Source organism: Papaver somniferum, chromosome 11 (genome assembly GCF_003573695.1).
Source record: "Papaver somniferum cultivar HN1 chromosome 11, ASM357369v1, whole genome shotgun sequence".
In the NCBI taxonomy this organism is placed as follows: domain Eukaryota; kingdom Viridiplantae; phylum Streptophyta; class Magnoliopsida; order Ranunculales; family Papaveraceae; genus Papaver; species Papaver somniferum.
This window is the reverse complement of record NC_039368.1, coordinates 12,081,446-12,108,541: the sequence shown is the minus strand read 5'-3', so window position 1 is coordinate 12,108,541 and position 27,096 is coordinate 12,081,446. Positions and strand designations below refer to the sequence as shown.

Sequence of the window (27,096 nt, the reverse complement as noted above, 5' to 3'; positions counted from 1 at the left end):
TGTTTAGGATAGTTTATTTTTCGATTTTAGATTCAAAGATATATAGGTAATTGAACTACCTAATAGACACTCCTTATAAGGTCACCTAGGATGGGAAAACTATTTCGTATGCCTTGAAAGTTTTTGGTATGCCTAAAATCATAGTTCATCTTAATAAAATGCATGCTTTTGAAAAAAGAAAATAAAAAAAATACAAGCCCATTGAAGCTTGTCACTCATCTAAACTAAAACCTGGGTCCGCCCAGAAAACAAAAGTCCAAACTTTTTAGCTTCTTAACAGGTGTTGAAACCTGAAACACTCCTGGCTCTCGAACTACGAAGTGTACTGAAAAGTGAAAAGAAAACCTGCAGCTACCGGCTACCGCCATTTGCAACGAAATATCCAGAAGACTATACAAAAAGTCCCGTTACAAATCCGACACGTGTCGAGAACCCATCTAACAAATGTTTGTCTCTTTATTCCGCGTTTCAGTCATCAAAGCACTGCCTTGATGTACTGCACTCACTTCACTTCAGTCTTCAATAATACTGCCGCTCTGCTCTTCTCCTCTGTTCTATTGTCTCTTATTAAATTTATCCGGTGAGATTTTCAAGAAGAACGACATGTATTCCGGTTGAGGAGCTTTAATAACCCCGGCACTCACTACCAGGTATGTAAAAGATCTCCATTTTCTAGTATTCAAGGTTATGTAAAGAATCTCCACTTTTTTGTTTTGTTTCAAGGTTTTCTTAGAGCTTCAGGGTTTCATTTCTGTATCTATCTACATATGATGTGGTGGGTTTGTGTTGTTTGAGTTTATGTTTTGATGGTTTCTTAAAAGAGTAAGAAAAATTGGGAACCCCCCATTTTACATAGGGATTTCATATTAGCCTGTCTGGATTGAAGGTAAGAGGGGGCAATTGCCCCACTTGCCTTCACCTCAGTCCATAGAATGATTGATCGCTGTCTTACTAAAGCCCTTGTTTTGTAAGAGGGGAGCCTGAAATTTGAGTTCTGGGTTTCTTGAATCTATGAAATGTGAAGTTCTCTTGGCTTAGTACTTATTGTTTTTTAAACTGGTAATTGTAGGTTCAGGTTTAATTATGGCGACTGACTTACAGGAAGAGTTAAGCAGACTGCAGGATGTTGCTCTTAGATTAACGGCGGAATTAGGTGGAAAAAATGAGAAATTGAAACACATGGGAAAAATGTTGGAAGAAAATTCGACATCCCTTAGTCGAATAACGGAGAAGAGAGATCACCTTAATCAAGCTTATAATGAAGGTAAGCTACTATTCCGTGCGTGCACATTGGTTCAGTTAACCTTTTTTATTTAGGTATTACCTGATTTAACTTCAATGGTCATCTTGAATTTTCAGAAAAGAGAAAAATGAAGAGGACTATGGATGAAAACGAAAGGTTGATGAGAGAGTTTGAAGCTCAAAGGAAAGAAATTGAACAGCAGGCTAAGGAAATTGAGAAGCGTGATGCGCAATTGGATTTCAAAAACAAGCAACTTCAAGTTTTAAGAATGCTGAAAAATGGGACACAGGATTCACAAAAGATAACCACTGTACAAGAGAAGCATGGAGGAGTGGAAATCATGAGTGGTCGGGACAAGGTTCAGGTCCAAATTGATACGAATGGTCTGCACAGTGAACTGGAAGTGAAAGATTATGAATTGGATAGTGAGCTTAGCGGGAAGAAAACCCTTGTTAGCAAAGAGCACAAGTGTAACCATGATCCACAGGAGGAGCGCAAAGTTTCAATTGAGGTAAGAAGTTTATAGGTTGTTTGTCTTATTCTGCGTGCACCGAAAAGTTTTCATATTCTAGTTTTAAGAATGCTAAACACTGTGTCACAGGCTTCAAGAAAGATAACCACTGTGCAAGAGAAGCCGAAGCATCAAGGAGTGGAAACCGTAAGTAGTCGGGACAAGGTTCAGGTCCGAATTGATACGAACGGTCTGCACCATGAAGTGGCAGTGAAAGATTATGAATTGCATAGTGGGCTTAGCCGGAAGAAAACCCTTGTCAGCAAAAAGCACAGGAGTTTATATGATCTACAGAAAGCGCGTAAAGCTTCAATCAAGGTAAGAAGTTTATAAATTGACCTATTCGGCATGCACCGAAAGCTTTCATCTTCTAGTTTTAAGAATGCTAAACAATGTGTCACAGACTTCAAGAAAGAAAACCACTGGGCAAGGGAAGCATGAAGGACTGGAGAACATGAGTAGTTGGCGGGACAAGCTTCAGGTCCAAATTGATACGAATGGTCAGCACAATGGAATGGAAGAGAAAGCTTATGAATTGGATAATGAGCTTACCCGGAAGCAAATACTTGTTGGCAAAGAGCACAGGAGTAACCATGAGCTACAGGAGGCGCACAAAGTTTCAATCGAGGTAAGAAGTTTGTAAATCGACTTATTCTGCATGCACCCAAAAGTTCTCATATTTTGCTCGAAAAAGGAAGTTATGATTTTTTAAGGGCGATATTCGAGGTGATTTTGTCCTAATGCTGGGATAGGACTGTTGGGGAAACTGAATGTGAAAACATTCGCGAGGTACTTGCAATCAGATGTTCTCACCTACGGAACTGGAAACAAAATCTGCTGAGTTATGTTCATTATAGCAGAACAAAATACAAAATTCAGAGAGGTATGCTTTTTAGAATATCATTAGGAATCAAAACCTTTATGTGAGTAATCAGCCTACATAACTCTCCCGTTTCACTGGTTCTCATGTCTACATCTGTCGTATCATATCCTCCTACCTCTCTTCTGTCCTTGGCAATTGGTGTATGTAATTTAATCTTCAATTTCAAACGACCATCACTGAGGAGTTTGAACAATACCAAACTTGTCTGGTGCAGGAAGATACAAGGGAAGATGATGAAAAGTCGATAGGGCTGATAGAGGAATGGGGCAAGGGAGATATTGAAGGTAGTAGAGGAGATATGTTTCCTTCAATCCCACCATCAGAATATTTGGTTGATCCGTGCAATGATATGCCGAATAACAGCTCAGATCTTTCCAGTGTACTCCCTGGTTTGGTGAGTTTCTTTTTGATCATATTTGGTTCCAACAATCATGACATGCAGTTAGCCTTAGATATTCACTAATTATTTTATCCATTTCTAAATTTAATCTTCGATTTCAAACGAGCATCACTGAGGAGTTTGAATAATATTACCAAACCTGTGTGGTGCAGAATGTTACAAAGGAAGATGATGAAGAGCTGGTAGAGGAACGGGGCAAGGGAGATACTGAAGGCAGTGGAGGAGTAGAAATCAATGCCGTACAAGATATGTTTCCTCTAATTCCACCACCAGAATCTTCGGCTGATCCATGCAATGATATGCTGAATAACAGCTCATATCTTTCCAGTGCACTCCCTGTCCCGGTGAGTTTCTTTGGTTGAATTTGGTCCCAGAAATCATGATGTGCACTTAGCCCTTGATATTCACTAATTATTTTATCCATTTCAAGAATAATTTTAATTTGCAATAATTCTTACTTCAAAATATGTTAGTCTTAAGTTATGTTCCACCTACATATTCATCTGATAAATGGCTTTACAATCTCTGATCACCTTGTAAATGAGACTCCATTGGCCCAGTTTTTTATTGTCTAAAGCTTGCTTCTGCAGAGTATCCCACATCACTGGTTATTTAATACAGATTGCATCCCGGGGTACATCAGGCGTCCTCGCTAGATATTCAAATTGTCTATTTGTCCATTTACCGAGACTTAAAACCCTGAGTAAATCATGAGAACTGTTAATGTGAGCTCATATCCGCTAATCCGCCTACATGATCTGTCTCAACTAAAAGGAGCGAAAAATAGACACCTTTGTTGACCTTGTCAGTGAGATCTTGTTAACACATTTACGACACATGTTAAGAAGTCTCCTTATGTTAATTTTAGGGAATTAGACTGTTACACAATCACTGAGATGCCAGGGTTGACTTATGGTATCTGATCTCCAACATTAGATGCTGGATGACCAAATTTAACTTGGCTGGAATTGCATGTACACATGTAGCAAATCAATTATGAAGCAAGTCATTCAGTGAGGCTAAGTTGGTCCATGTAACTAATTCTGGTACTCACTTCTCATCCGTTGCACTTCTCAGGATGATGAAATTGCTGAATTGGAATGGTTATCCACCTTTGTTGATGATTCTTTGTCAGCTGGAGGCATCACTGTGGACAAAGACTACTCGAACAACAATGAGAAGAATGACTCTGCTACGGTCCTTAAGAATAGCAGCTCTTGCTCTGGTGGAAAGACAATGCCTCTCAGTCCTGACACTGTTGTTCCTACACCTGCACGGAGCAAGCGCCCACGATCAGCAGTTTTCTATGAACAACCCGCTCCAAAGTTAGCCTCTCATGAATCATGTTTGATTGACGTCGAAATCCAACTAATGCCCAACTCCTCCTATATATCTTCAGCATCAGAGTGTTTGGTAAAATCCCATCCATCATATACACCCAATGTTAATGGAAAAGAACAGAAGAAGAAGAAAAAAATGAAGAGGCCGCCACCATGTATGCCAAATCATAGCTCAGACCGTAACAATTCGCTTCAACAACAGGAGCAGCTTGGGCTTGCATACCAAAAATGTATGCATTGTGAGGTAACAAAGACCGCAGTATGGAGAGGAGGTCCAATGGGTCCCGGAACCCTCTGCAATGCTTGTGGTGTGCGTTACAAGTCCGGGCTCCTCTTCCCTGAATACCGTCCTAAAGCGAGTCCAACATATGTAGCTTCAATGCGCAGAAACTCTCACAACAAGGTCCTGGAAACGAGAGTCAACGGTACACCTGCCACTGCCAGATGAGTTCAGCTCCAGAATTCTTGCTAGCTAGAAATGCCCATACGCTTCATTGCATATATAAGTAGGGACCTTGGAAATAGACCCTTCACCTTTTGTTCTGTTATTTTATATGTTGTATGTTGTATAAAGTTGGGGGGTGACGGGGTGGAGAGGAGGATAGGAGCAATATATGACTAACAATATGTTAGCTGCCAGAGAGAAATATAACTTGAAGAAGGCTTAGGTGTAGGATTTAAAGTGTTTCAGGGAACAAGAAGAAAGCTTTAAATCCTCTTTTTTTGGTTTCGAAATACTTCACAGAACATATATATCCCTGTAGGTATTGGAAGCTTTTTTAGTTGCTTGTAACATAACCTAATTAAACACTCTGAAATGATGTTTTAGAGTACTTCTTAATACTTCTGCCACTACAAGATTACTATGCACGCGTGTGCGTTCTCCGGTGTTCATACTCTAGTCTATACCGTATCTCGGACAAGTCGGAAAATGTGAACATTCATCTGGATTTTTCCCGAAAATCAACTAGTTCAAAGACGCAAACATCTCCTTCCTTCAAACCATTATCCGCAACAAATTCACGCCAGCCCAGAGATATCCTTTTTTCAGTTGGTGTTCCAGAAACATAATGGACTTCCCAGGTTTTCTCATCTGAAACCTTAAGAGTGATCACCATCCGTGTTATGTCTGTCAAATGTTGGGTTGCAAAAACCGCAGGTACCGTCTGCATTGGAAAGAAACTAGGATGAACCATCAAAAATGCACAAATATTTTTCAACGAAGATGAATTGTAGTTAGGAGTAACCCCTCTCCATAAATGATTCCAAACTCGATCACTGAGATCATTTCATTTATCTCTAGCCCTGCGTGTCGAAAATCTTACCATCGTTCCTTTTTTTATGTGTGCGGCTTGCATAGCGACCTTGAAGAACGGATTCTGAGACGTAAACTTTTCGGCTGCGTCAAGCGTTGCGTAAAATTCCGCAGTATACTTACCTGATTTAGGAGTAGGCTTTCTGGCGGATGGTTTTTGTTGTCCAAAAATGTGAACAAGCATTTTGATATTTTTTCTATCAACTAGTTCAAAGACACAAACATCGCCTTCCTTCAAATTATTATCTGCAACAAATTTATGCCAGCCTTGAGATAGCACTTTTTGCTTTGGTGATCGGGAAACATACCGGAGTTCCCAGGTTCTCCCATCGGAAACCATAAGAGTGATCACCATCCGTGTTATGTTTGTGAAATGTGAGGTTGCAAAAGCCAAAGGTACCCTCTGCATTGGAACAAAGATTAAGTAATGTAGTAATCCCTTGATGAACGGTTCACATATCTGACATAATTTACTGAGATCATTTAATTGGAAAGCTTACCACCATATGTGTTTGTATATACGAGGCGTGCATAATAACCTTGTAGAACGGATTCTCAGACGTAAACTTTCTGACTGCTTCACGCATTGCCTTGAATTGCGCAGCATGATATCTTATTTTAGGATTAATCTTCCTAGCAAATGCTTTTTGTTGTTTGAAAAATTGAACATTCATCTTGATTTTTTCCCTATCGACTAGTTCAAAGACACAAACATCGCCTTCCATCAAATGATTATCTGCAAGGAATCTACACCAGCCCTTAGACAGCGTACTTTCTGTTTTTCATTATATATCCGACTTCCCAAGTTCTCCCATCTGAAATGCTAAGAGTGATCATCATCCGTGTTACGTTTCTCAAAAATAAGCTTGTGAAAGCAATTGGCACCTTCTGCATTAGAAAGAAATTCAAGAAGCACCATAAAACATCACAGATATTTGTCTACAAAGACGAAATTAGTAGTTGCTAGTCAGGCCTATCAGGGATTATAAATGATTCTCGAAGTGAAAACTTTTACCGAAATCATTTCATAGGTTAATCTATGTACCCCTGGCCAGTATACCAAGCTCTTGAATCAAAGGGCCACTAGCCAAATGTAACTAACTTACTAAGAGGCGTAACGAGAAATGTATGGTTTAGTGTCCGAATGCTTACCACAGTTCCTTTAAAGTGTAAGGCTTGCAGAATGAGCTTGAATGATGGATTGTCAGACTTAAATGCTTCAGCTGCTTCAAGTGTTTCCTTGAATGCCTTGGTATGAATTCTTGTAGGTATAACCGTCCTTTGTTTTGCTGTTTTTTGGGAAAATTCTTGTCTCTCTACATTTTGATCAAATAAAACCATCAGACGGAAAAATTTATGTAACTAGACAAGAAACCCAAGTTTAATTATCAAAGACTTACCAGGTTCGGCTTTTTAATCGTAAGAAGATTCGCTTGACATGGAAGGTTCATAATTGCTTTGAGTACCGCCAGAATGTATTGAAACTACTTCATCTTCATCCATATGAGTTGATGTCATTTCGACTTCATTATTGGCATTTTCGTTTGCATGAGATGGATATTCTATCTCAGTAGCATCAATGCCAAATATATGAAGTTGAAATTCTGAATTCCCATCATATCTGAAAAGTAATACATGTCCAACACAAATGGAGTAAAACTCCATAAATTCTGGCCAACCACTCTGAAACAATATTACACCTTCAGCATTCCTTAATCCTATATGCCAGATACCACCATTGGGAACCTTAATAATTGCATTGTCAGACAGTTCGGTCCCGCACTTGTCGGTAAATTCTTTTGGAAGCTCCTGTTATGCATTGTGCACAGACTGATTAAAACCGAAACCACCAAACAAACAAAAAAAAAAATACATTAAAGGTAATGGATATCTCTATAGCACTGGTGATGCAAATCTGACTCATCTGCATAGACGTTCTAGTTATACTCTAGTTGGATTTCTCAAGTCAAATGGTTTGAAAAATGATTCGAGTTCGGAATCGGACGAGTTATCAGAAATCAAGCACCCTAGAAACGGAAAAAAATTTAAACAACCTCCTCTTAAACCATCGAAGTAGACCTACTCAAATATTCTTGCATGTCCGAATTAAGAATCGTGACACTTCTAATTATTTATTTTTTACTATAAACTAAAGAGAAGAAAATTAAATTTTATACTTACCAATCGTTTGTCTTTATGGCTGGAAATGTCGAGTATCTTGAAAAAAATGCATTTCTGATGATGATGGCCAAGTTATATATTCTCCTAGTTAAAATCTTGCTGCCTCTCCACAATAGAAAAGGAAAAACAAAGCTAAGCAGGAATGCGTGCTCAATCTCACTTTCTTTGTTTTTCTTTTTCTTCAAGTTGCTGTGGAAGTGCCACATGTTGCTGCATTCACATATTCAGCGCAGTGCAGGGAATAGTGATCTGATTTCGTACGCTCTGGGGTCTAATCTAGTCATATCCTGTTTCCAATGTCGTCAACACTTGAACACACCGTTGTTATAGGGAACCTGTTATATTATTATATGGGGCACCTGGTTTTGTAACGACAAAACCTGGAATTCCGGTTGCCTTCTCGCCATCTGGTCAGCTGCATAACAACACAATTGTTTAGTACCGGAAATGTGGAAATCATTCTGGTGAAAGACACCATAAAGACAGAGTTACAGATATAGTTTCAGAGAAGAATAATGCAGCCCACGTTAAGGATTGATGTGGTGAAGGATAACAGGCTGGCACAGGCTGTCACTCATATGTATGTCGCACGTGTAAATGTCGGTCAGATTTAAAATGCATTTCTTACGCATTATTCTGGTGAAAGACCCCATACAACTATTGTTACTGACATGGTTTAGTACCGGAAATGTGGAAATCATTCCGGTTGCCTTCTCGCCATTCGGTCGTCTGCATAAGAGCAGTTCTTATGGAATGAATAAACTTGGAGTTTGTTCATTTTGCTCTCACTATGGAATGAACAAACATGGAAAATGGATGTTCAAATCAATATATTTGTTGATTTGAACATCGAGATGGACAGTCCAGCGCGCGCCTGTGATAATGACGGGCGTCCTTGCTACGAACGCTGGCGCTTGAAAGAAAAACGCTGGCGCTTGAACTTCATGTTAATATTATCCTCATTTAAGAATATGTACTCTTTCCTAGTATATAGGATCCTTGCTTTATCATAATATTGTGCTCCATATATTTAAGAGCTGTGTAACCGGATTTTATGATTGTCATCATAATAAGAATTATTATCTTCTCGATCCTATATTTGTGAAGATGGTATCTATGATCTAGGGTTCTTGAATCACGGGTAGTGATTCAGAATCATCTAACCAAAATAAACCAAAACAAAAAGAGCAGATGGAAAACAAATATGCTCCTATTATCGTTCAATCTGAAGGTGCAACATTCAAGGCAGGGATTGTTCTTGATGAAACAAACTATGATTTGTGGTCACAAATCATGGAGATGCATATCGCTGAAAAATAAAAAAGCTCCTTTATTATGGGAAAGACAAAAAACCCTACTGAGGAAGATCCAAGATATGAGAAGTGGTACACAGATAATCAAAAAGTCAAGAGATGGTTGTTCATGTCTATGTCACCAGAAATCATGAAGATATATATTCGGTTACCTACTGCTCGAGAGATTTGGGATGCATTATCTAAATCCTTTTATGATGGAGATGATGAGATGCAGGTATTTACTCTAAATCGACGAGCGTTTTCGGCAAAACAAAATGGCAGAACACTCTCGATTTATTATGGGGAACTAACTAAAATATTTGGAGAGCTGGATCATCGTGACAGGGTGGTTATGGAGAATCCAAATGATGTTGAAGCCTATTGAAAATCAATTCAGCGCCTAAGGGTGCATATCTTCCTTGCTGGATTAAATGAAAGTTTTGAGCAGATCCGTGGTGAAATCTTGAGAAATGATCCTATTCCTGAATTAGAATCATGTTATGCACTGGTTCGTCGTGAATCAATTCGACGTACAACGATGGCAAAAGAATCAAAAGAAGTTGAACCTGCTGCTATGGCAACTCGAAACCGGTACAATCAAAAAGGGTCTTTTCAGAGATACTCAAAGACTGAGGTGGACAAGTCATCACTTAAGTGTACACACTATAATCAATATGAACATACAATTGACATGTGTTTCGAGCTGGTTGGATATCCAGATTGGTGGGATCACCATCTTGAGAGGAAGAAGGAGACAAAGAAAAATTCTGGTGCTCAAATGGCTTCAACAAAGAAAGGAAAGAATTCCATGGTAACATCTACATCAGTAGCAAGGGCAGGTAACGATGGTAAGGTTTTAAATGTTTCTTCACTTGTTTCGAATAATTCATGGATAGTTGATTCTGGTGCCACAGACCATATGACATGTGAATCTAAACAAATCTCTTCCCTTAAACCAACTTTACAAAAAACAGTCTCTACTGCAAATGACCCACAAGCTCCAATTACTGGTGAATGGTCAATATCTCTCACTAAAACCTTAAACTTAGATTCTGTCTAAGTAGTTCCTACATTAGACTGTAATCTCCTATCAGTTTCCCAAATAACTAATACTTTACGTTGTGTAGTAATATTTTGGCCCGACTGTTGTGTTTTTAAGGACATCAAAACAAAGCAAACGATTGGTTATGGCGTTAAGCGTGGGAAGCTATATTATCTGGATTTGGTGCCTAGTAGTTCGGATAAGCTGCGTCAAACTCTTCTTGCTGATGGTTCTGAGAGGGAGAGACAAAAATCTCAAATTTTGTTATGGCATGGACGATTGGGACATGCGTCGTTTGGTTATTTGAAAAAATTATTTCCTAGTTTGTTTGCAAAAATAGATATTTCTAGTTTTCATTGTGAAGTATGTGAACTTGAAAAAATCCATCGTGCTTCTTTTCCATTATCATTCAATAAAAGTCCAGTTCCTTTTATGATCATACACTCTGATGTTTTGGGACCATCTAAAACTACTACTCTGGGTGGTTCAAGATGGTTTGTTACTTTTATTGATGATTGCACTAGGATGACGTGGGCGTGTCTTATGAAAAAAAAAAGTAAAGTTACTGCCTTGTTTCAACAGTTCCGTAAGATGATTAAGACTCAGTACAACAAACATATTCAAGTACTTCGTAGTGATAATGGTGGTGAATATATGGATTCTGATCTTCAACATTATTTGGAAGGATACAGAATTATTCATCAAACTACTTGCTCTAATACGTCTCAGCAGAATGGAGTAGCAGAGAGAAAGAATCGTCATTTAATGGAAGTGGTACGTGCTTCATTGATAGAAGCATATATGCCATTGCTGTATTGGGGTGAGGAACTTACTTCTGCAGCATATCTTATAAATCGAGTTCCATATAGTACCATTGTGTTTCAAACACCCCATTAAGCTCTTGCTGAAGCAGTTGTGGCTCCAACTGTTCCGAATCTGCCACCTCATGTGTTTGGTTGTGTAGCTTATGTTCATCTAAACAAGAACCAACGTGATAAGTTGTCTCCTAGAGCTTTTAAGTGTGTATTTGTGGGATATGCAGCAACAAAAAAGGGATACTATTGCTATTATCCTCCAACCAAAAGAATGTTTGTTACTTTGGATGTTGTTTTTCATGAAGATTCCATGTATTTTTCATGTGAGTCTGAACTTCAGGGGGAGTACCATAAGGAAATTTAGACTCTTAACTATGATGAAGATATATCAGAAATTGATGTATCTGTTATTAGCAATTCTGATGATATGGTCAGAGAATCTGTTGATGAAGGTTCTTCAAGAGAAGAAACAAGAAGTACAATATTGGATCATGGTATTGAGATTCAAGATGAAGTTATTATAGAAGAGATTCCAGAGTCTACGTTACCTCAAGAAGATTAAATACCAAACCAATCGTCTGCTATGGATGTTCTTGAAGAATCAAGCAAACAACTTCCACAACGTGTAAACAGAGGTATTCCTAAACCCAGATATGAAACTGAAATCTCTAGTAAGGTTAAGTACCCTATGAGTCAATTGTCTCTCACCATCGTTCGTCTAAAGCTAATAAGGCATTCGTGAATCAACTATCTACTGTTTTTATTCCTAACAATGTGCAGGAAGCATTAGCTGATCCAAAATGGAGAGCAGCTATGGAAGAAGAAATGAGGGCCCTTTTACAGAATGGTACTTGGGATTATGTTGATTGTCCAGAAGGAAGAAAGATTGTGGGGTGTCGTTGGATTTTCACCATTAAATACAAGGCAAATGGTGAGATTGAACGTTATAAAGCAAGATTAGTTACTAAAGGGTACAACCAAACTTACTGTATCGACTATACATTCTCCACTAGTGAAAATCAATACAATACGAGTCTTGTTATCGCTTGCTGCAAACTTGGATTGGCCTTTGCAGCAGTTTGATGTAAAGAACGCCTTCTTGCATGGTAAATTAACTGAAGAAGTTTACATGGAGCTCCCACATGGTATTTCAGTTCCAAGATCTCATGGTAATAAGGTATGTAAGCTAAACAAGTCATTGTATGGACTAAAACAATCTCCAAGGGCCTGGTTTGATAGATTCACCAAATCTATGAGGAACTTTGGATATCGTCAGAGTAATTCTGATCATACTTTGTTCATAAAGAAAAGGAAGGATAAAATTACTGCTCTTATCATATATATAGATGATACGGTGGTGACTGGAAATGATCCAGAGGACAGGAAATCTTTGCAAAGATACTTATCAAAGGAATTTCAAATGAAAGATCTTGGTTCGTTCAAATACTTCATTGGGATTGAAATTTCTCGATCTGGTGAAGGCATTTTCTTGTCACAAAGGAAATATGTTCTTGATCTGCTAAAAGAAATGGGCATGTCAGCCAGTCGATACACCTTTAAAAGAAAAGGTAAGTTTGTGTATTGAACCTGATCAAGTTCCTGCTGATAAAAGAAGATATCAAAGACTTGTGGGGAGATTGATGTATCTATCTCAAACAAGGACAGATCTTTCATATGCACTCAGTGTTGTTAGTAAATTCATGCACAATCCAGGTGAACAACACATGAATGCAGTTTTACGTATTTTGAGGTATTTGAAGTCTTCTCCTGGAAAATGAATTTTATTCTCTAAAAATGAAGATTATAGAAAGGTTGTGGCATATACAGATTCTGACTATGCAGGAGAAATAGATGGCAGACGTTCTACTGCAGGCTACTTTACCTTTATGGGAGGTAACTTAGTTACTTGGATAAGTAAGAAACAAAATATTGTTACACGATCAAGTGCAGAGACTGAATTCAGAGGTATGGCAGATGGCATTTGTGAAACTTTGTGGCTGAAGTTTCTCCTTAAGTATTTGGGGGTTCCTATCGAGGATCCTATTACTGTGTATTGTGATAGCAAAGGTGCGCGTGATATTGCTCATAATCCTGTTCAGCATGATCATACTAAACATGTGGAGGTTGATAGGTTCTTCATCAAAGAGAAGGTGGACAACAACATTATTGAGCTGCCACCGGTTCGGTCTGAAGAACAACTTGCAGATATTCTCACACATGGAGTGTCAAGCAAGAAGTACTTGAGTTTTCTGTACAAGTTGGGCATGTGTGATATCTATGCACCAACTTGAGGGGGAGTGTTAATATTATCCTCATTTAAGAATATATATTCTTTCCTAGTATATATGATCTTTGCTTTATCATAATATTGTGCTCTATATATTCAAGAGCTCTGTAACTAGATTTTATGATTATCATCATAATAAGAATTATTATCTTCTCGATCCTATATTTGTGAAGACTTCAAACTCCCGTGTTAATGCCACAAACGCTGAGTGCAATTCATTTTCCTGAGATTTCTTTTACTACAGCTCACATGCTACATTTCATTTTTATATTCTTTAACTTATTATTATATTATAAAAGTCTTACAACTCTTATACTTTTAAAACTTTTATTATTACTATATTGAAGTTAATGGGCGGGAAATGGAAGAAAGTAGTGCTAATGATTGAAAAGTAGCAGTGGGCGTGAATTGTTTGAGCGCACGACTGATCTTTTCGCACCCGCGTTTGTCTGTTCAACGCGCGCATTTTTCTTTTAAACTCCAGCGTTTGTCTCGAACTCGTGCGCTTAGTTATCTAACAGCCAGTGCTTTACCATAGTGGAAAAGCCAGTTTGGCCATTCACCTGGCTCAACAAAAAAATGGATTTGGCCATTGCCATAGGAACTGCTCTAACAACACAATTGTTTAGTACCGGAAATGTGGAAATCATTCTGGTGAAAGACACCATACAGCCATTGTTACTGACATGGTTTCAGACACTGGTCGATGACTGGCTTGCTTACTCGAACTTACATCATTTGATCCCAAAATTTTGGAAGAAAATATTAGAACTTAAGCAAGAAGATCAACTGAGTATTTAATTTGTTGGCATGGTTAGGTTGTCTCTTGAAGAAAGGTGATGCCTGTATTCCAAATCTTCGAAAAAACCCTTCAGTGACACAGGTTGTCACTTGGAAAGAATCGAGAAGTTAATGTTTTTTGTCACAGTTTCTTGAGGAGTGAAAGAATAGGTTCTTGCTTCTGCAATAACAAAAGTTAGCCTGACCCAGTCTTAACCTGGCCAAAGACTGGGTCAAATCATACTACCAACTGATCGGTGTCTTGAGCGTGGCCATACTGTCAATGACCGCATGGGGAAGTAATCGATTGCACTTTCTAAGTATTAGCTCAAGCTAATCAAGATCTCACGAGATAGACATAATCAGTTAATAAACTTTCTAGTACAATTTACAAACAGAAAATACAACTACAGTACTACTTAAATTCTTCTGCCATTACAAAATTACTATGCATATATGTGTGCAAGCGTGTGCGTTCTTCAGTGTTCATACTCTAGTCTATACTATATCTTGTACGAGTCGGAAAAATGTGAATATTCATCTTCAATTTCTTCCCAAAATCAACTAGTTCAAAGATGCAAACATCGCCCTCCATCAAATCAGTATCCGCAACAAATTCACGCCAGCCCAGAGATATCCTTCTTTCAGTTGGCGTTCCAGAAACATAATGGACTTCCCAGGTTTTCTCATCTGAAACCTTAAGAGTGATCACCATCCGTGTTATGTCTGTCAAATGTTGGGTTCCAAAAGCCGCAGGTACCCTCTGCAGTGGAAAGAAATTAGGATGGACCATAAAAATGCACATATATTCATTAACAAAGATGAGTTATAGTTTTGAGTAATTCCTCGATAAATGATTCGCAAAGTCAATTACTGAGATCATTTCATTTATATGTATCCCTGCATGTCTAAAATCTTATCAGCATTCCTTTTTTCATATGTGCAGCTTGCATAACGACCTTGAAGAAAGGATTCTGAGACGTAAATGTTTCGGCTGCGTCAAGCGTTGCGTGAAATTGTGCAGTATATTTACTTGATTTAGGAGTAAGCTTCCTGGCAGATGGTTTTTGTTGTCTGAAAATGTGAACAAGCATTTTGACATTTTTCCTATCAACTAGTTCAAAGACATAAACATCGCCTTCCTTCAAATCATTGTCTGCAACAAATTTATGCCAACCTTGAGATAGCACTTTTTGCTTTGGTGATCGGGAAACATATCGGACTTCCCAGGTCCTCCCATCGGAAACCCTTAGAGTAATCACCATCTGTGTTATGTTTTTGAAATGTGAGGTTGCAAAAACCAATGGTACCCTCTGCATTGGAATGAAGATGAATTATTAGTTGGGAGTAATCCCTTGATAAACGATCACAAATCTGACATAATTTGCTGAGATGATTTCATTTAGCTATATAGCTCTGTGTCAAAGCTACCTAAGGAATGCCTAAATGTAACCTACTAAAGACACGATTAAAAATGTATGGTTTAATTGGAAAGTTACCACCATATGTGTTTGTATATACGAGGCTTGCATAACAACCTTGTAGAACGGATTCTCAGACGTAAACTTTTTGGCTGCTTCAAGTGTTGCCTTGAATTCCGCAGTAAAATATCTTATTTTAGGATTAATCTTCCTGGCAAATGCTTTTTGTTGTCGGAAAAATTGAACATTCATCTTGATTTTTTCCCTATCGACTAGTTCAAAGACACAAACGTCGCCTTCATTCAAATGATTATCTGCAAGGAATTTACACCAGCCCTTAGATAGCTTACTATTTGTTTTTTCATTATATGTTCGAGAAACATATCCGACTTCCCAGGTTCTCCCATCTGAAATGCTAAGAGTGATCACCATCCGTGTTATGTTTCTCAAAAATAAGCTCGTAAAAGCAATTGGCACAATCTGCATTAGAAAGAAAATTCAAGAAGAGCGATAAAACATCACAGATATTTGTGTACAAAGACGAAGTAGTGGTTGCCACTAATCCCTCGATGAAGGATTCACTATTGGCTGTGACCTTGGTTAATAAATTACTGCAGAAAGTGGATAGGCCTATAGCTGATTATAAATGATTGTCAAAGTGAAATCTTTTACCAGAAATCATATCATAGGTTTATCTATGTACCCCTGGCCAATGTTAAAAGAACCAAGATCTTGAATCAAAGGGCGACTACGCAAATGTATGTAACTTAATTACTAAGAGATGTGAGAAACTGTATGGTTTTATGTCGGAATGCTTACCACGTTTCTCTTTATATGTGTGGCTTGCAGAATGAGCTTGAATGATGGATTGTCAGACTTAAATGCTTCAGCTGCTTCAAGTGTTTCCTTGAATGCCTTGGTATGAATTCTTGTAGGTATAACCGTCCTTTGTTTTGCTCTTTTTTGGGAAAATTCTTGTCTCACTACATTATCATCAAATAAAACCATCTGATGGCAAAATCCATGCAACAAGACAAGAAAACCCAAGTTTAATTATCAAAGACTTACCAGGTTCGGCTTTCTGATCGGAAGAGGATTCACTTGACATGGAAGGTTCATAATTTCTTTGGCTACTCCCAGAATTAAGAGAGGATTCTCTTGACATGGAATGTATTGAAACTACTTCATCTTCATCCAAATGACTTGATGTCATTTTGACTTCATTACTGGCATTGTCATTATTATGAGATGGGTAATCAATCTCAGTACCATCAATGCCAAATATATGAAGTTGAAATTCTGAATTCCCATCATATCTGAAAAATATAACATGTCCAACACAAATAGAGTAAAACTCCATAAATTCTGGCCAACCATTCTCAAACAATATTACACCTTCAGCTTTGCTCAATCCTATATGCCAGATACCACCATTGGGAACCTTAATAATTGCATGGTCAGACAGTTCCTTCCCGTACTTGACAGTAAATTCTTTTGTAAGTTCCTGCATGTCATGCATTGAGTCATATACAAACTGATTAAAAACAAAACAGTGCAAACTGAACTTAGTGTGCAGCCACAGTGACTAACGGATGTCTCATGAAATCTCATAGAAATGGTAATGTGGCTAGTTTAACTGGATTCCTCAAATCAAATTGAAACTAAACTAGAGAGAAGGAAATTAAATTGATTTTATACTTACCAATCGGTTGTCTTTATTGCTGGAAGCGTCAAGTATTTTACAAATATGCATCGTGGAAGATGATAGTGATATGAATCTTGCTGTTACGACTGATCTCCAAAGTGAACAACGAACAGAAAAAATGAAGAAAGCAAAATAAGCAAGAATGCATGATACACATGTGGCATCTCATTTTGTTTCTGCAAGTTGCTGAGGAAGTGACACATGTTGTTGCATTCAGAAATTCAGAGATAATCTGATTCCGTACACTCCGGTCTGATCATCTCCTGATTCCAATGTCGTCAAAAACTAGAGGACACCGTTGTTATAGGGAACATGTTATTATCTATAGGGGGCATCTGGTTTTCTTTGTGTATGCTAAACATCACAACAAAACCCATGACTACCTTTTGCTTACGCAAACTTGCATCATTTGATTCAAAAATGGTGGAAGAAATTATTGAGAGGACGACATTAGAGCTTACAAAAGAAGATCAACAGAGTGTTTTTTTGAAATGGTTAAGTTGTCTCTTGAAGAAAGGTCATGCCTGTATTCCAAATCTTCTAAAAGCCTTTCAAGGCTGGTGCAGAAAGAATCGAGAAGTTTGATGTTAAATGTTTTTTTTTTGTCATAGTTTCCTGAGGAGTGAAAAAGAAAAAGATATAACCAGTTAATAAAATCTAGTACAATTTTCAAGCAAAAAATACAACTAGAGTACTACTTGATACTTCTGCCATTACAAATTTACTGTGCGCATATGTGTGCAGGCGTGTGCGTTTGTTTCTCCGATGTTCATGCTCTAGTCTATACCATCTTGTTCAAGTCGGAAAATGTGAACATTCATCTCGAAATTTTCCCTGTTATCAACTAATTCAAAGACACAAACATCGCCTTCCTTTAAATCGTTATCTGCAACAAATTCACGCCAGCCCTGAGATATCCTTCTTTCCATTGGTGTTTGAGATACATATCCGACATCCCATGTTCTCTCATCTGAAACTCGAAGAGTGATCACCATCCGTGTTATGTTTGTCAAATGTGAGGTTGCAAAATCCGCAGGCACCCTCTGCATTGAATAGAAATTAGGATGAACCATAAAAAATTTTCAGATATTTATCAACGAAGATGAATTAATAGTCAATACCTAAGAGTTACCTAAATATAAGATACTGTTATAGTATATATGATTAAAAATGTATGGTTCGTATTGAAAAGCTTACCACCGTTCCTGCTTTTATATGTGCATCTTGAATAACGACCTTGAAGAACGGATTCTCAGACGTAAACTTTTCAGCTTCTTCAAGCGTTGCCTGGAATTCCGCCGTATAATTACTTGATTTAGGAGGAAGCTTCCTGGAAAATGGTTTATGTTGTCTGAAAATGTGAACAATCATCTCGATTTTTTTCCTATCAATTAGTTCAAACACACAAACATTGCCTTCCTTCAAATCATTATCTGCAACGAATTTACACCAGCCGTGAGATAGTCTTTTGTCAGTTGGTGACCGAGAAACATATCTGACGTTCCAAGTTCTCCCATCTGAAACCATAGGAGTGATCATCGTCTCTGTTATGTTTCTCAAATGTGAGGCTGCAAAAACCGCAGGTACCCTCTGCATTGGAGAAGAAATTAGGATGAACAGTAAAAAATCACAAATGCTCATCAACCAAGATGAATAATAGTTGGGGACTAATACCACGATAAGTGATTCACAAAGGGACATAATGTAATGAAATCATCCATGCCAAATACATGAACTTGAAATTTTGAGTTCCCGTCATATCTGAAAAGTAGTACATGTCCAACACAAATAGAGTAAAAATCCATAAATTCTGGCCAGCCGTTCTCAAACAATAATAAACCTTTAGCTTTCTTCAATCTTATATGCCAGATACTATTGAGAACCTTAAGAATCGCAAGGTCAGACAGTTCCGTCCCGTAGTTGTCGGTAAATTCTCTTGGAAGTTCCTGTCATGCATTGTGCACAAACTGATTGAAAACAAAAAAAAAATACATCTGCGCTAGCATTTTCATGGATCTAAATATCTCCATTCATTGCTTACAAACTGAACTTAATGCGCAGCTGCAGTCATGCACTAAAGATAATGGATGTCTCTATAGCATAAGGTTTTGGTTTTGTTGATGCGTCAGAATCTGACTCATCTGCATTGTCTTTCTAGACTACACTCTAGTTGGATTGCAGAAGTCAAATGATTTGAAAAACCACTTGAGTTCTGATTCGGACGAGCTAATTAGCAGAAATCAAGCACCCTAGAAGCAAAATATCGAACACCTTAGAAGCAAAATATCAAACACCCTCCTCTTAAACCCTCCAGATAGATGATCAAAGTATAATCTTGCAGGTCCGAATTAAGAACAACAAACACTTCGAGTTATATTTTTTTTACTAGTATAACTAAAGAGAAAGAAATTAAATTGAGTGTTACACTTACCAGTCGTTTGTGTTTATTGCTGTAAGTATCTAGTATCTTGAAAAAATGCATTTCTGAAGATGATAGTGAAGCCGTCAAGTTATTCTCCTCAGTAGAAAATTAAGGAAAAACAAAGCTAAGCAGGAATGCATGTTGCATCTCATTTTGTTTTTCCTCTTCTTCAAGTTGCTGTGGAAGTGACACATGTTGCTGCATTCAGAAATTCGGAAATAATCTGGTTTCGTATGCTCTCGTCTGATCGTATCCTGTTTCCAATGTCGTCAAAAACTAGAAGACACCGTTGTTATAGAGAACCTGTTATATTATCTATAAGGGGGCACCTGGTTTTCTTTGTGCACACACGAAATTCTGGTTGCCTTCTCACCATCTCATCAGCTGCATAATATCACAACAGATTATGACATTGATTTGCAGAAAAACATTTAATTAGTGAAACAGTTCTTGCTTGATTATTGATTTGCTTTCATCTTGTAATAGTGAAAAATAGGTTCTTGCTTCTGCAATAACAAAAATTAGCCTGACCAGCACTTGGGTCAAATCATACTACCAACATGGAGCAATAACCTGTGACATTATGATATTTCTACTAACTTACGTACTTGGAGATGGGAAGAGCAAGTAGGCATACTAGCAATGACCGATTGCGCTTTCTAAATATTAGCTCAAACTCATAAATACCACTGCCCTATAACCGTGTACTACTGGAAATCCAGTAGTACACCCAAATGGAAGGTAAACATGATCTAAGACACCACCACGAATCAAATAAGAATTTCTTTATTAAACAACAACCAAAACCGATTACAAGTTTGAGATCTCATGAAATCCTAATTTCACCCTTAACACTTAGCCTACTCCTTACTCTGAAAATCCGATCCCCTATCCTATGCCCAAGGGTTCCTATTTATAGGCCAAATGACCTTAGTGGGATACAACTCAATCTTCTTCGCTCAAGGTTACATTTTCTTCGCAACCCTACTTTTTACTTCGCATAATCCACTTTTGACCAAGTCTTTCCTCCTTTTCGCTGATACCTCTGGGAGTTTGTCGGGACAACTGTCTCTTTTCTTGTTCAACAGTTCATCGTCTTTGCGGATCAACTTTATTGTCAAGTAATCTTACTTCGCCCATCTTTATTCCTCGCTAGTTGACTTCCCGACTAAGTAACCTTACTTCGTCTATTATATTTCATGCATGTTATCTTGTTGGTTACTCCAACTTCCCCCCTGTGTAACTTTTATCTCGTTAGATCTTCTCGTGTGCGCATCCTTACTTCGCGTTGCAGGTTGGTGGAAAGGTGATTTCAACTTTGATTTGTCAAGTCATTGACATGAAAACTTAGGGAAATGTAATAAGATCTTTTGGTCAGATTTTCATTTTCACTTCGTGTCTTTAGGTACGTCCACGTGGCGAGATGATTTCATGTCCCTATATTTTGCCTTTTTTTATTCTGTTTGAGAAACGTATAACGGAATAAGAACCGCTTAAAACCCATATTGTCCACGTTCTCTTCTTCCCTGGCTTCCACGTGGCCACGTTCTTCCGGTAACCGGCCAGTACCAGTCAGAATTTCTCGAACGCGTCGCCCACCTGCTTCCACCGGTCATCCTCTCTTACCTATAAATACCTTGATTTCTCATAGCATTAGGTCTTTTCTATCTTCTCTTCTTCCTTGCATCTTACTCGAGCCATCTCTCACCTTGCTGCTGCTTCTACTGTTGCTTCTATTCCGTTCTTTCGATCTTCCTAAATTTTCTACCTGTTCCTATGGCTTCCAACAAAGTTTCAACTCTTACCCCTCTCGAGGTTTTTAGTGAATTTCAATCCTCCTTCCAGAAGATGGGTCTTACTTTATCTATAGCCATTGATTCTTCTGTGAACCCTCCTCTTTCCGCGTCTCCGGACATGGAACTGAACCTGCGGTGGATTGAAGCTGATACCTGGTCATCTAATAAGCTGATTGTCACTCTCGGTCAACTGTGCATAGGGTTTTCCTTTCCTCTGTACAACCCCTCTAACCCTGTTTTCCCGAGATTCTCAACAAACTTTCGGTGTGGGGTTTTTCAGCTTTCGGGTAATACAATCCATATCTCGAACGAATTCAAGGTTCGCTCCGAGAGTGGTACTTCGCAGATTTCTTCGGTTTCGGAGTCATTCGATCCTCGTGACTATAACGTGGATTCCTTCATGGCTAACTATTCTGCTAGATTCTCAAGCGCAAGGAAACATCAAGAATGGGGTATCGAACTTGTCCGAAGACCTATTTCTGCTCCATCAAAAGCTCTCCTCCTCGATGATGATCCTCTTGATTATGGACGAAATGACCAACTTTACCCCCATGTTGACGAGGACTGGACAATGTTTCCTCTAGTGGTAAGTGGTTCCTGTATCTGGGGCATCGAAGAGAAAGGGGTTCCTCACGAAGGTCCCCTTGCTAAGCATTGTTATCTCGCCGGTTGTCAACCTTGGAAGCTCCACTGGTCCATTCCCAGCGAGGTATTGTCTCCTCCCTTGTTCTTTTACTTCTCCATGTGCTTGATTTGTTCTCTTATTCTCTCTTTTCCTTCATTAGTAAGAGATGCCTGTTGCTGGTCTTCTTAAGGGCCACAAAGAAAATGATGTAGTTACTGAATCGTCTACTCCCCAGCAGGTACTTACTTCCCCTCTAATATCCTATCTTGTGTTGTACCCTTGAATACTGACCTCATGGTCTTCGAAGGAGAAGGATCCCCTTGCCAAGCAGCCTGTTTCTACTTTAACTCAAGGGAGGAAGAAGCGTGAACATCCTTTTCCACCTCCTCCTAACCAGGTATCTTTCGATTTGCTATAAGTTGCTACTTCGTATTTTGTCCCTGTGGTCACATCTGACTGGTTATTTTTCGGACTGGCACTTCTGACATTGCCTCCCCTGGCGAGCCTAAGAGAAAGCGTAGGACTTTGGATGTGGCTAGCTTGACGAGTTACAAGAGTGCAACTGTCTCTCCAATTCCTCCTGTTACACTCCAACCTACTCGTTCACGATCAATCGTCCCTTATAAGGCTCCCATTCCTCCTCCTTCAGATGAGCATCCTAAGAGGTCCTCTGAAGTTCCTATTACTGACAAAGCGGGGAAGCAAAAGGTTTTGTCTGTGGTGTCCCAGCCTATGTATGATCCATATATGAAGTTCTTGCAGGATATTTACAACAAGGCTGGCGAGGATCCTGCCTTGAGATCCAGCGCCCTTGAGTCCCTAACCCTCTTTAGCTCGGAATCTCGGATGACTTCCTTTCTCAAGACCCATCCGTCCTGTTGAATGCCTCCATGAGTTTATCCCTTCAACAACACTCTGCTTTGATGAACCAGGTGAACCTTCCCTAGTCTTTGTCAACCTTTCCCCAGGCCTCCTCGTCTCATTTATTAATTATGACTCTCTACTTCGCAGGAGGTTAATCGTCATATGGGGAGCATAATCGAGACCAGGCTTACTCGTGAGAGGATGCTCAGATCAAGGCTCTGATAAAGGAGCTCATGGAGGAAAAGGAGTTCTCGAGAAAACAGGAGAAGAAAGTGAAAAAGTTACTAAGTAAGCTCCTTCCCTTGTTTATCTGTCTTCTTCCTTTGCCTTTGCGTCTGTTATTTTATTATTTCGCGTTTCATCAAGCTCAATGCATGAAGTACCAAAATGATGCTTCCGAAGTGTCTACCTCGCTGGAAGATATTTGCGCTGAGAACCTGAACTTATTAACTCAAAATGACTGTTATGTGGGGGGAAATGTTGTCCTGAATGAGAAGGTTGAGACCCTTCATTTGCAAGTAGATCGTTTAGCTGTCGATTGCTCTCGCAACGAGGAGTTGAACAATCATCTTCATACCGAGAATGAACGTTTGAGGTTAGAACTTCGACGAGTCAACAATTCCGTTACTGCTTCGCAGAATCTCTATTCTAGGACATGGATTTTAGTTAAGAGTCTGGAGGAGGACAAATCTCGCGTAATTAACATGAAGAATCAAGTTGTGGCAGATCTACGTAATTCTCGTAAGGAGGTAACTGGCTTGAACGAGGAGATCGATTGCTTGAAGAAAAAGGTGGAGTTTTTTCAGGCTCAGCTGGGGGTTCCTCACGCCCAAAGTCTCCTAAGTCTTCCCCTCAAGTCAAGCCTGCCTCTACTCGCAAGAACAAGAACGCTCTCGTTATCCAATCAGACAAAGATACCTCAAAGTCTGGTCATGGCAAGGGTTGGGATAACTCGTACCACGAACTGTGTGTCCAACTTAAGGAATCCGACCTTGAAATCTCCAGATTAGATCATCTGTATTCTGACATTCAAGAAACTTTAAATGTTACTATCTCACAAGCAGAAGGTAGTTTGGATATTACGAGTAACCTTGATTATACCAACTTTCTAATTTCTAATAAGATTTTATTTCGCAGTGGCTGAAGAAAGCTTTCAGAACCAGATTCTTAATCTTTCTCGTGAGAGGGACGAGTTTCACAATGAGGCTTCTCGTCTTAAAGTGGAAGTTGAGGACTTGAACCCAGATATGGATGGCATGGTGGAGGACTCCGCGATGGTGGCGAGGGTTGCTCGTAAAAACACTCAGACTCATCTGATGTCTCTCTTCATCAACTACTGTGATAAGCAAGGTGTTCCTTACCCCACATTGCCTCTCGAGATCTTCCCTGATAAAGAACCTCTTTGTGGTGAAAGAGTTATTCCTACTGGCGAAGATGATGGCGAGGAAGCCAGGTCCGAGGGGGATGGTAGGGAATAACGGATTGAAGAAGATAAGCCGACTGCAAATGCTTGTACTGGTGCGAATGTGAGCGAAGACATCCCCGAGATTGAAATCTTCGAGGGTCAACCTCTTCAGCAACAACCTTGATCCTTTTCTTCTTATCGATTTTGCCTTCCGTCTTTGAAATTTTAACTCTTTTTCGAACAAAATCTATCTGGGTGCTCCCAAGCTTGGGGGGCAGAATATTCCTTGCCTTATTGGTTGTTTGATATATTAACTGTTTTTTGGTGGAATTTGATAAGTACGGTTGTCATGAATGCATCGTAATTGTAGTTGACCGACCCATCTTTCCAAGTATCATGCTCTTACCGGCCATCTTACCAAGTATATACTTGTCAAAGGAGCACATAAGAGAGTAATACTTGCCTCTTGTGTTCATTTGAATAATCTATCTTACTTCATGCTTCATGGCTTTAGTGACACGAAAGCTGAAATTACTTGATGTAATCTTGTTCATCTCTTCCTTTGCGTTGTTTTGATTTAAGGTACCGATGCTAGCTCTTCCCCTTTTCTCATGTTTTAGATTTGTCAAGTTTTGCGAGGATAATGCTCTTAAGAACACAACATATAGAAAGTATATACTTACCTCTTTTTCTTATTGAGCATTAGTTGATCAAAACCATTATTATTGCTTGTTCTTATTGCTCGAGGATTCAATATCAGCTCTCCTCTCGATTTGTGCCTTCCTTTCGGCTTTGAACAGGAGTGGGTAAGATTTGGTAATCAAGACGGATACTTCAAGATACGCTTCTTGTTTTATTGATACTAGTATATAACCCGTGCCGTAACGCCCCGAGAAATATCGATGATTGATACAATTTACGTAGAGCTGGAATTTAAACTAATAAAAGGGATATAACTTAAATTTCGAAGACAGTTACAGAAAATAGACTGATAATATATGCAAATGTTTATTGATCAACTCTAATTTCATGTAGCTCTTGTTAAAAATTTGTTTATACGTATTTTTTAACAAATTAGAAGAACTTTTGTCATATTCCTTTGTGAAAACTTATTGAAACAGGATATCCTCAATAAACAACTTCAGGTAAGGGATAGATCGAAGTATAAACTTCGATAAATGCATCAATTTTGCTTCATAAAAGCTAATTATGGCATGGTTCAATCCTTAACAAAAAAATAGAAAACAATTAAGTGGTCTGATGTTCTCATGCTCCCTCACAGTCGAGATTCGAACTCTTGTAATCGCCAAAAAATCCTAAATAAATGAATATATGAATAGTCTAGGGAGCACTGTGCAATGCTATAAAAACAAAGAAAAAAAAGAAAATCCTTAATAAAAATCCATAAACCTTTCAGTTTTTATGTTCCTACTATTTTTTTTATCGGATATTTGTTGGCTAGTGTGATTGGGTGGAAGATTGCTACATAGTGTACCAAATCCATATAAAACAAAACCATCATAATTAGGGGATGACAGACCCGGTGTAATTTGGTACACCCTCTTATCAATCTCATTTGATAGTGCCAGAATTCGTGTGAGTTTGGTTGCAGAATTCACAATACTGAGAATTTTATAATTCCACGAATTGTCTTGTTTTAAAGGATTAAAGGCCATGTACTGTTTGGCCTAAGAATCTTATGATTCCATGAGAATTTTATCCTAAGAATCTTAAGATTGTATATACAATAAAACCTCTATATAAGAATACTATATAAAAGAATAAACTCGATATATGAATAAAAAGAATTGGTCCCATTTTAACTTAATCAGTGCGAAAACTACCTCTATATAAAAATAACCTCTCTATAAGAATAATTTCCAAAACAGTGTGATTGGGAGGAAGATTGTTATAGAGTGTACCAAATCCATATAAAACAAAACCATCATAATTAGGGGATGGCACATCCGGTGTAATTTGGTACACCCTCCTAGCAATCTCATTTGATGGTGCCAAAATTCGGGTGAGTTTGGTTGCAGAATTCATAATACTGAAAAATTTATAATTCCATGAATTTTCTTGTTTTAAAGGCTTAACGGCCATGTAGTGTTTGGCATTATCCTAAGAATCTAAAAATTGTATATACAGTAAAACCTGTATATAAGAATACTATATAAAAGAACAAACTCGATATATGAATTAAAAAATTTGATCCCATTTTAACTTAATCAGTGCAAAAATACCTCTATATAAGAATAACCTCTCTATAAGAATAACTTTTAATGGTCCCAATAATATTCTGAAACAGAGGTTTTACTGTATATAGAATCTAGGATTAAAAGACGGACTAACAAATCCTTTAATAAGTTTCCTAGCAAATATCAGGAAAGAGTTCAGACTCCATACAGAGAATTTGCTGGAAAGTGAATCCTATATGATATCGTGATTTCGGAGTATTCGGACAAACAAACATATTGTACGGGTGGAAAGTTAATTCCACGGAATCCACTTAACCATAAAATCCACCTTTCAAAATTTCATCATGTTTTTGTCTTTAAATCATAATTAAAATTAATTTTAAAAGTTGGTTTGTGTTTAGCCGCTAGTTTTCCATTGTGTCGTAACGGTGACCCTGTAATAGGCATTTATGTTGCTTACACACCCATTATTCAATTCATAAGCATTTGAGATTTAAGAAGAGGTAATAAGGGAAGTGGGGGTTAAGTTGAAATACACGGTTAAGATCAAAAAACAAATAACTAAAGG

General features: G+C 38.4%; 4 protein-coding genes across 6 annotated transcripts; 1 reads left to right on the top strand and 3 right to left on the bottom strand.

The window, feature by feature from the left end:
* Nucleotides 1-481: 481 nt before the first annotated feature.
* Nucleotides 482-5,213, top strand: LOC113321213. The gene is made up of 8 exons (XM_026569090.1): nt 482-650; nt 1,070-1,264; nt 1,360-1,754; nt 1,845-2,072; nt 2,158-2,382; nt 2,852-3,031; nt 3,190-3,381; nt 4,115-5,213. The coding sequence occupies exons 2-8, from the start codon at nt 1,084-1,086 to the stop codon at nt 4,823-4,825; spliced, it is 2,112 nt and encodes a 703-aa protein (XP_026424875.1). The 5' UTR covers nt 482-650; nt 1,070-1,083; the 3' UTR covers nt 4,826-5,213.
* A 105-nt stretch (nt 5,214-5,318) lies between these two features.
* Nucleotides 5,319-8,574, bottom strand: LOC113324114 (B3 domain-containing transcription factor VRN1-like). The gene is made up of 8 exons (XM_026572450.1): nt 8,557-8,574; nt 8,254-8,334; nt 7,159-7,501; nt 6,845-7,008; nt 6,465-6,580; nt 6,232-6,325; nt 5,703-6,095; nt 5,319-5,543 (listed from the first exon to the last, which is right to left on the bottom strand). Exons 1-8 carry the CDS (start codon nt 8,572-8,574, stop codon nt 5,319-5,321), a joined length of 1,434 nt encoding a protein of 477 aa, XP_026428235.1.
* A 5,877-nt stretch (nt 8,575-14,451) lies between these two features.
* On the bottom strand, nt 14,452-18,948 carry LOC113321368 (B3 domain-containing transcription factor VRN1-like). 3 transcript variants are annotated; one of them, XM_026569276.1, is made up of 6 exons: nt 18,416-18,948; nt 17,216-18,261; nt 16,582-17,017; nt 16,333-16,496; nt 15,592-15,993; nt 14,452-15,405 (listed from the first exon to the last, which is right to left on the bottom strand). In XM_026569276.1, the coding sequence occupies exons 2-6, from the start codon at nt 17,264-17,266 to the stop codon at nt 15,001-15,003; spliced, it is 1,458 nt and encodes a 485-aa protein (XP_026425061.1). In that variant the 5' UTR covers nt 17,267-18,261; nt 18,416-18,948; the 3' UTR covers nt 14,452-15,000. The 3 variants fall into 3 exon arrangements, with proteins under 3 accessions (XP_026425061.1, XP_026425063.1, XP_026425062.1); XM_026569278.1 differs by lacking the exon at nt 18,416-18,948 and having other exon boundaries at nt 14,452-14,855; nt 15,270-15,405; nt 17,216-18,325; XM_026569277.1 differs by lacking the exon at nt 18,416-18,948 and having other exon boundaries at nt 15,631-15,993; nt 17,216-18,325.
* On the bottom strand, nt 17,995-19,700 carry LOC113324113 (B3 domain-containing transcription factor VRN1-like). The gene is made up of 4 exons (XM_026572449.1): nt 19,650-19,700; nt 18,949-19,164; nt 18,416-18,808; nt 17,995-18,261 (listed from the first exon to the last, which is right to left on the bottom strand). Exons 1-4 carry the CDS (start codon nt 19,698-19,700, stop codon nt 17,995-17,997), a joined length of 927 nt encoding a protein of 308 aa, XP_026428234.1.
* Between the last annotated feature and the right edge of the window lie 7,396 nt (nt 19,701-27,096).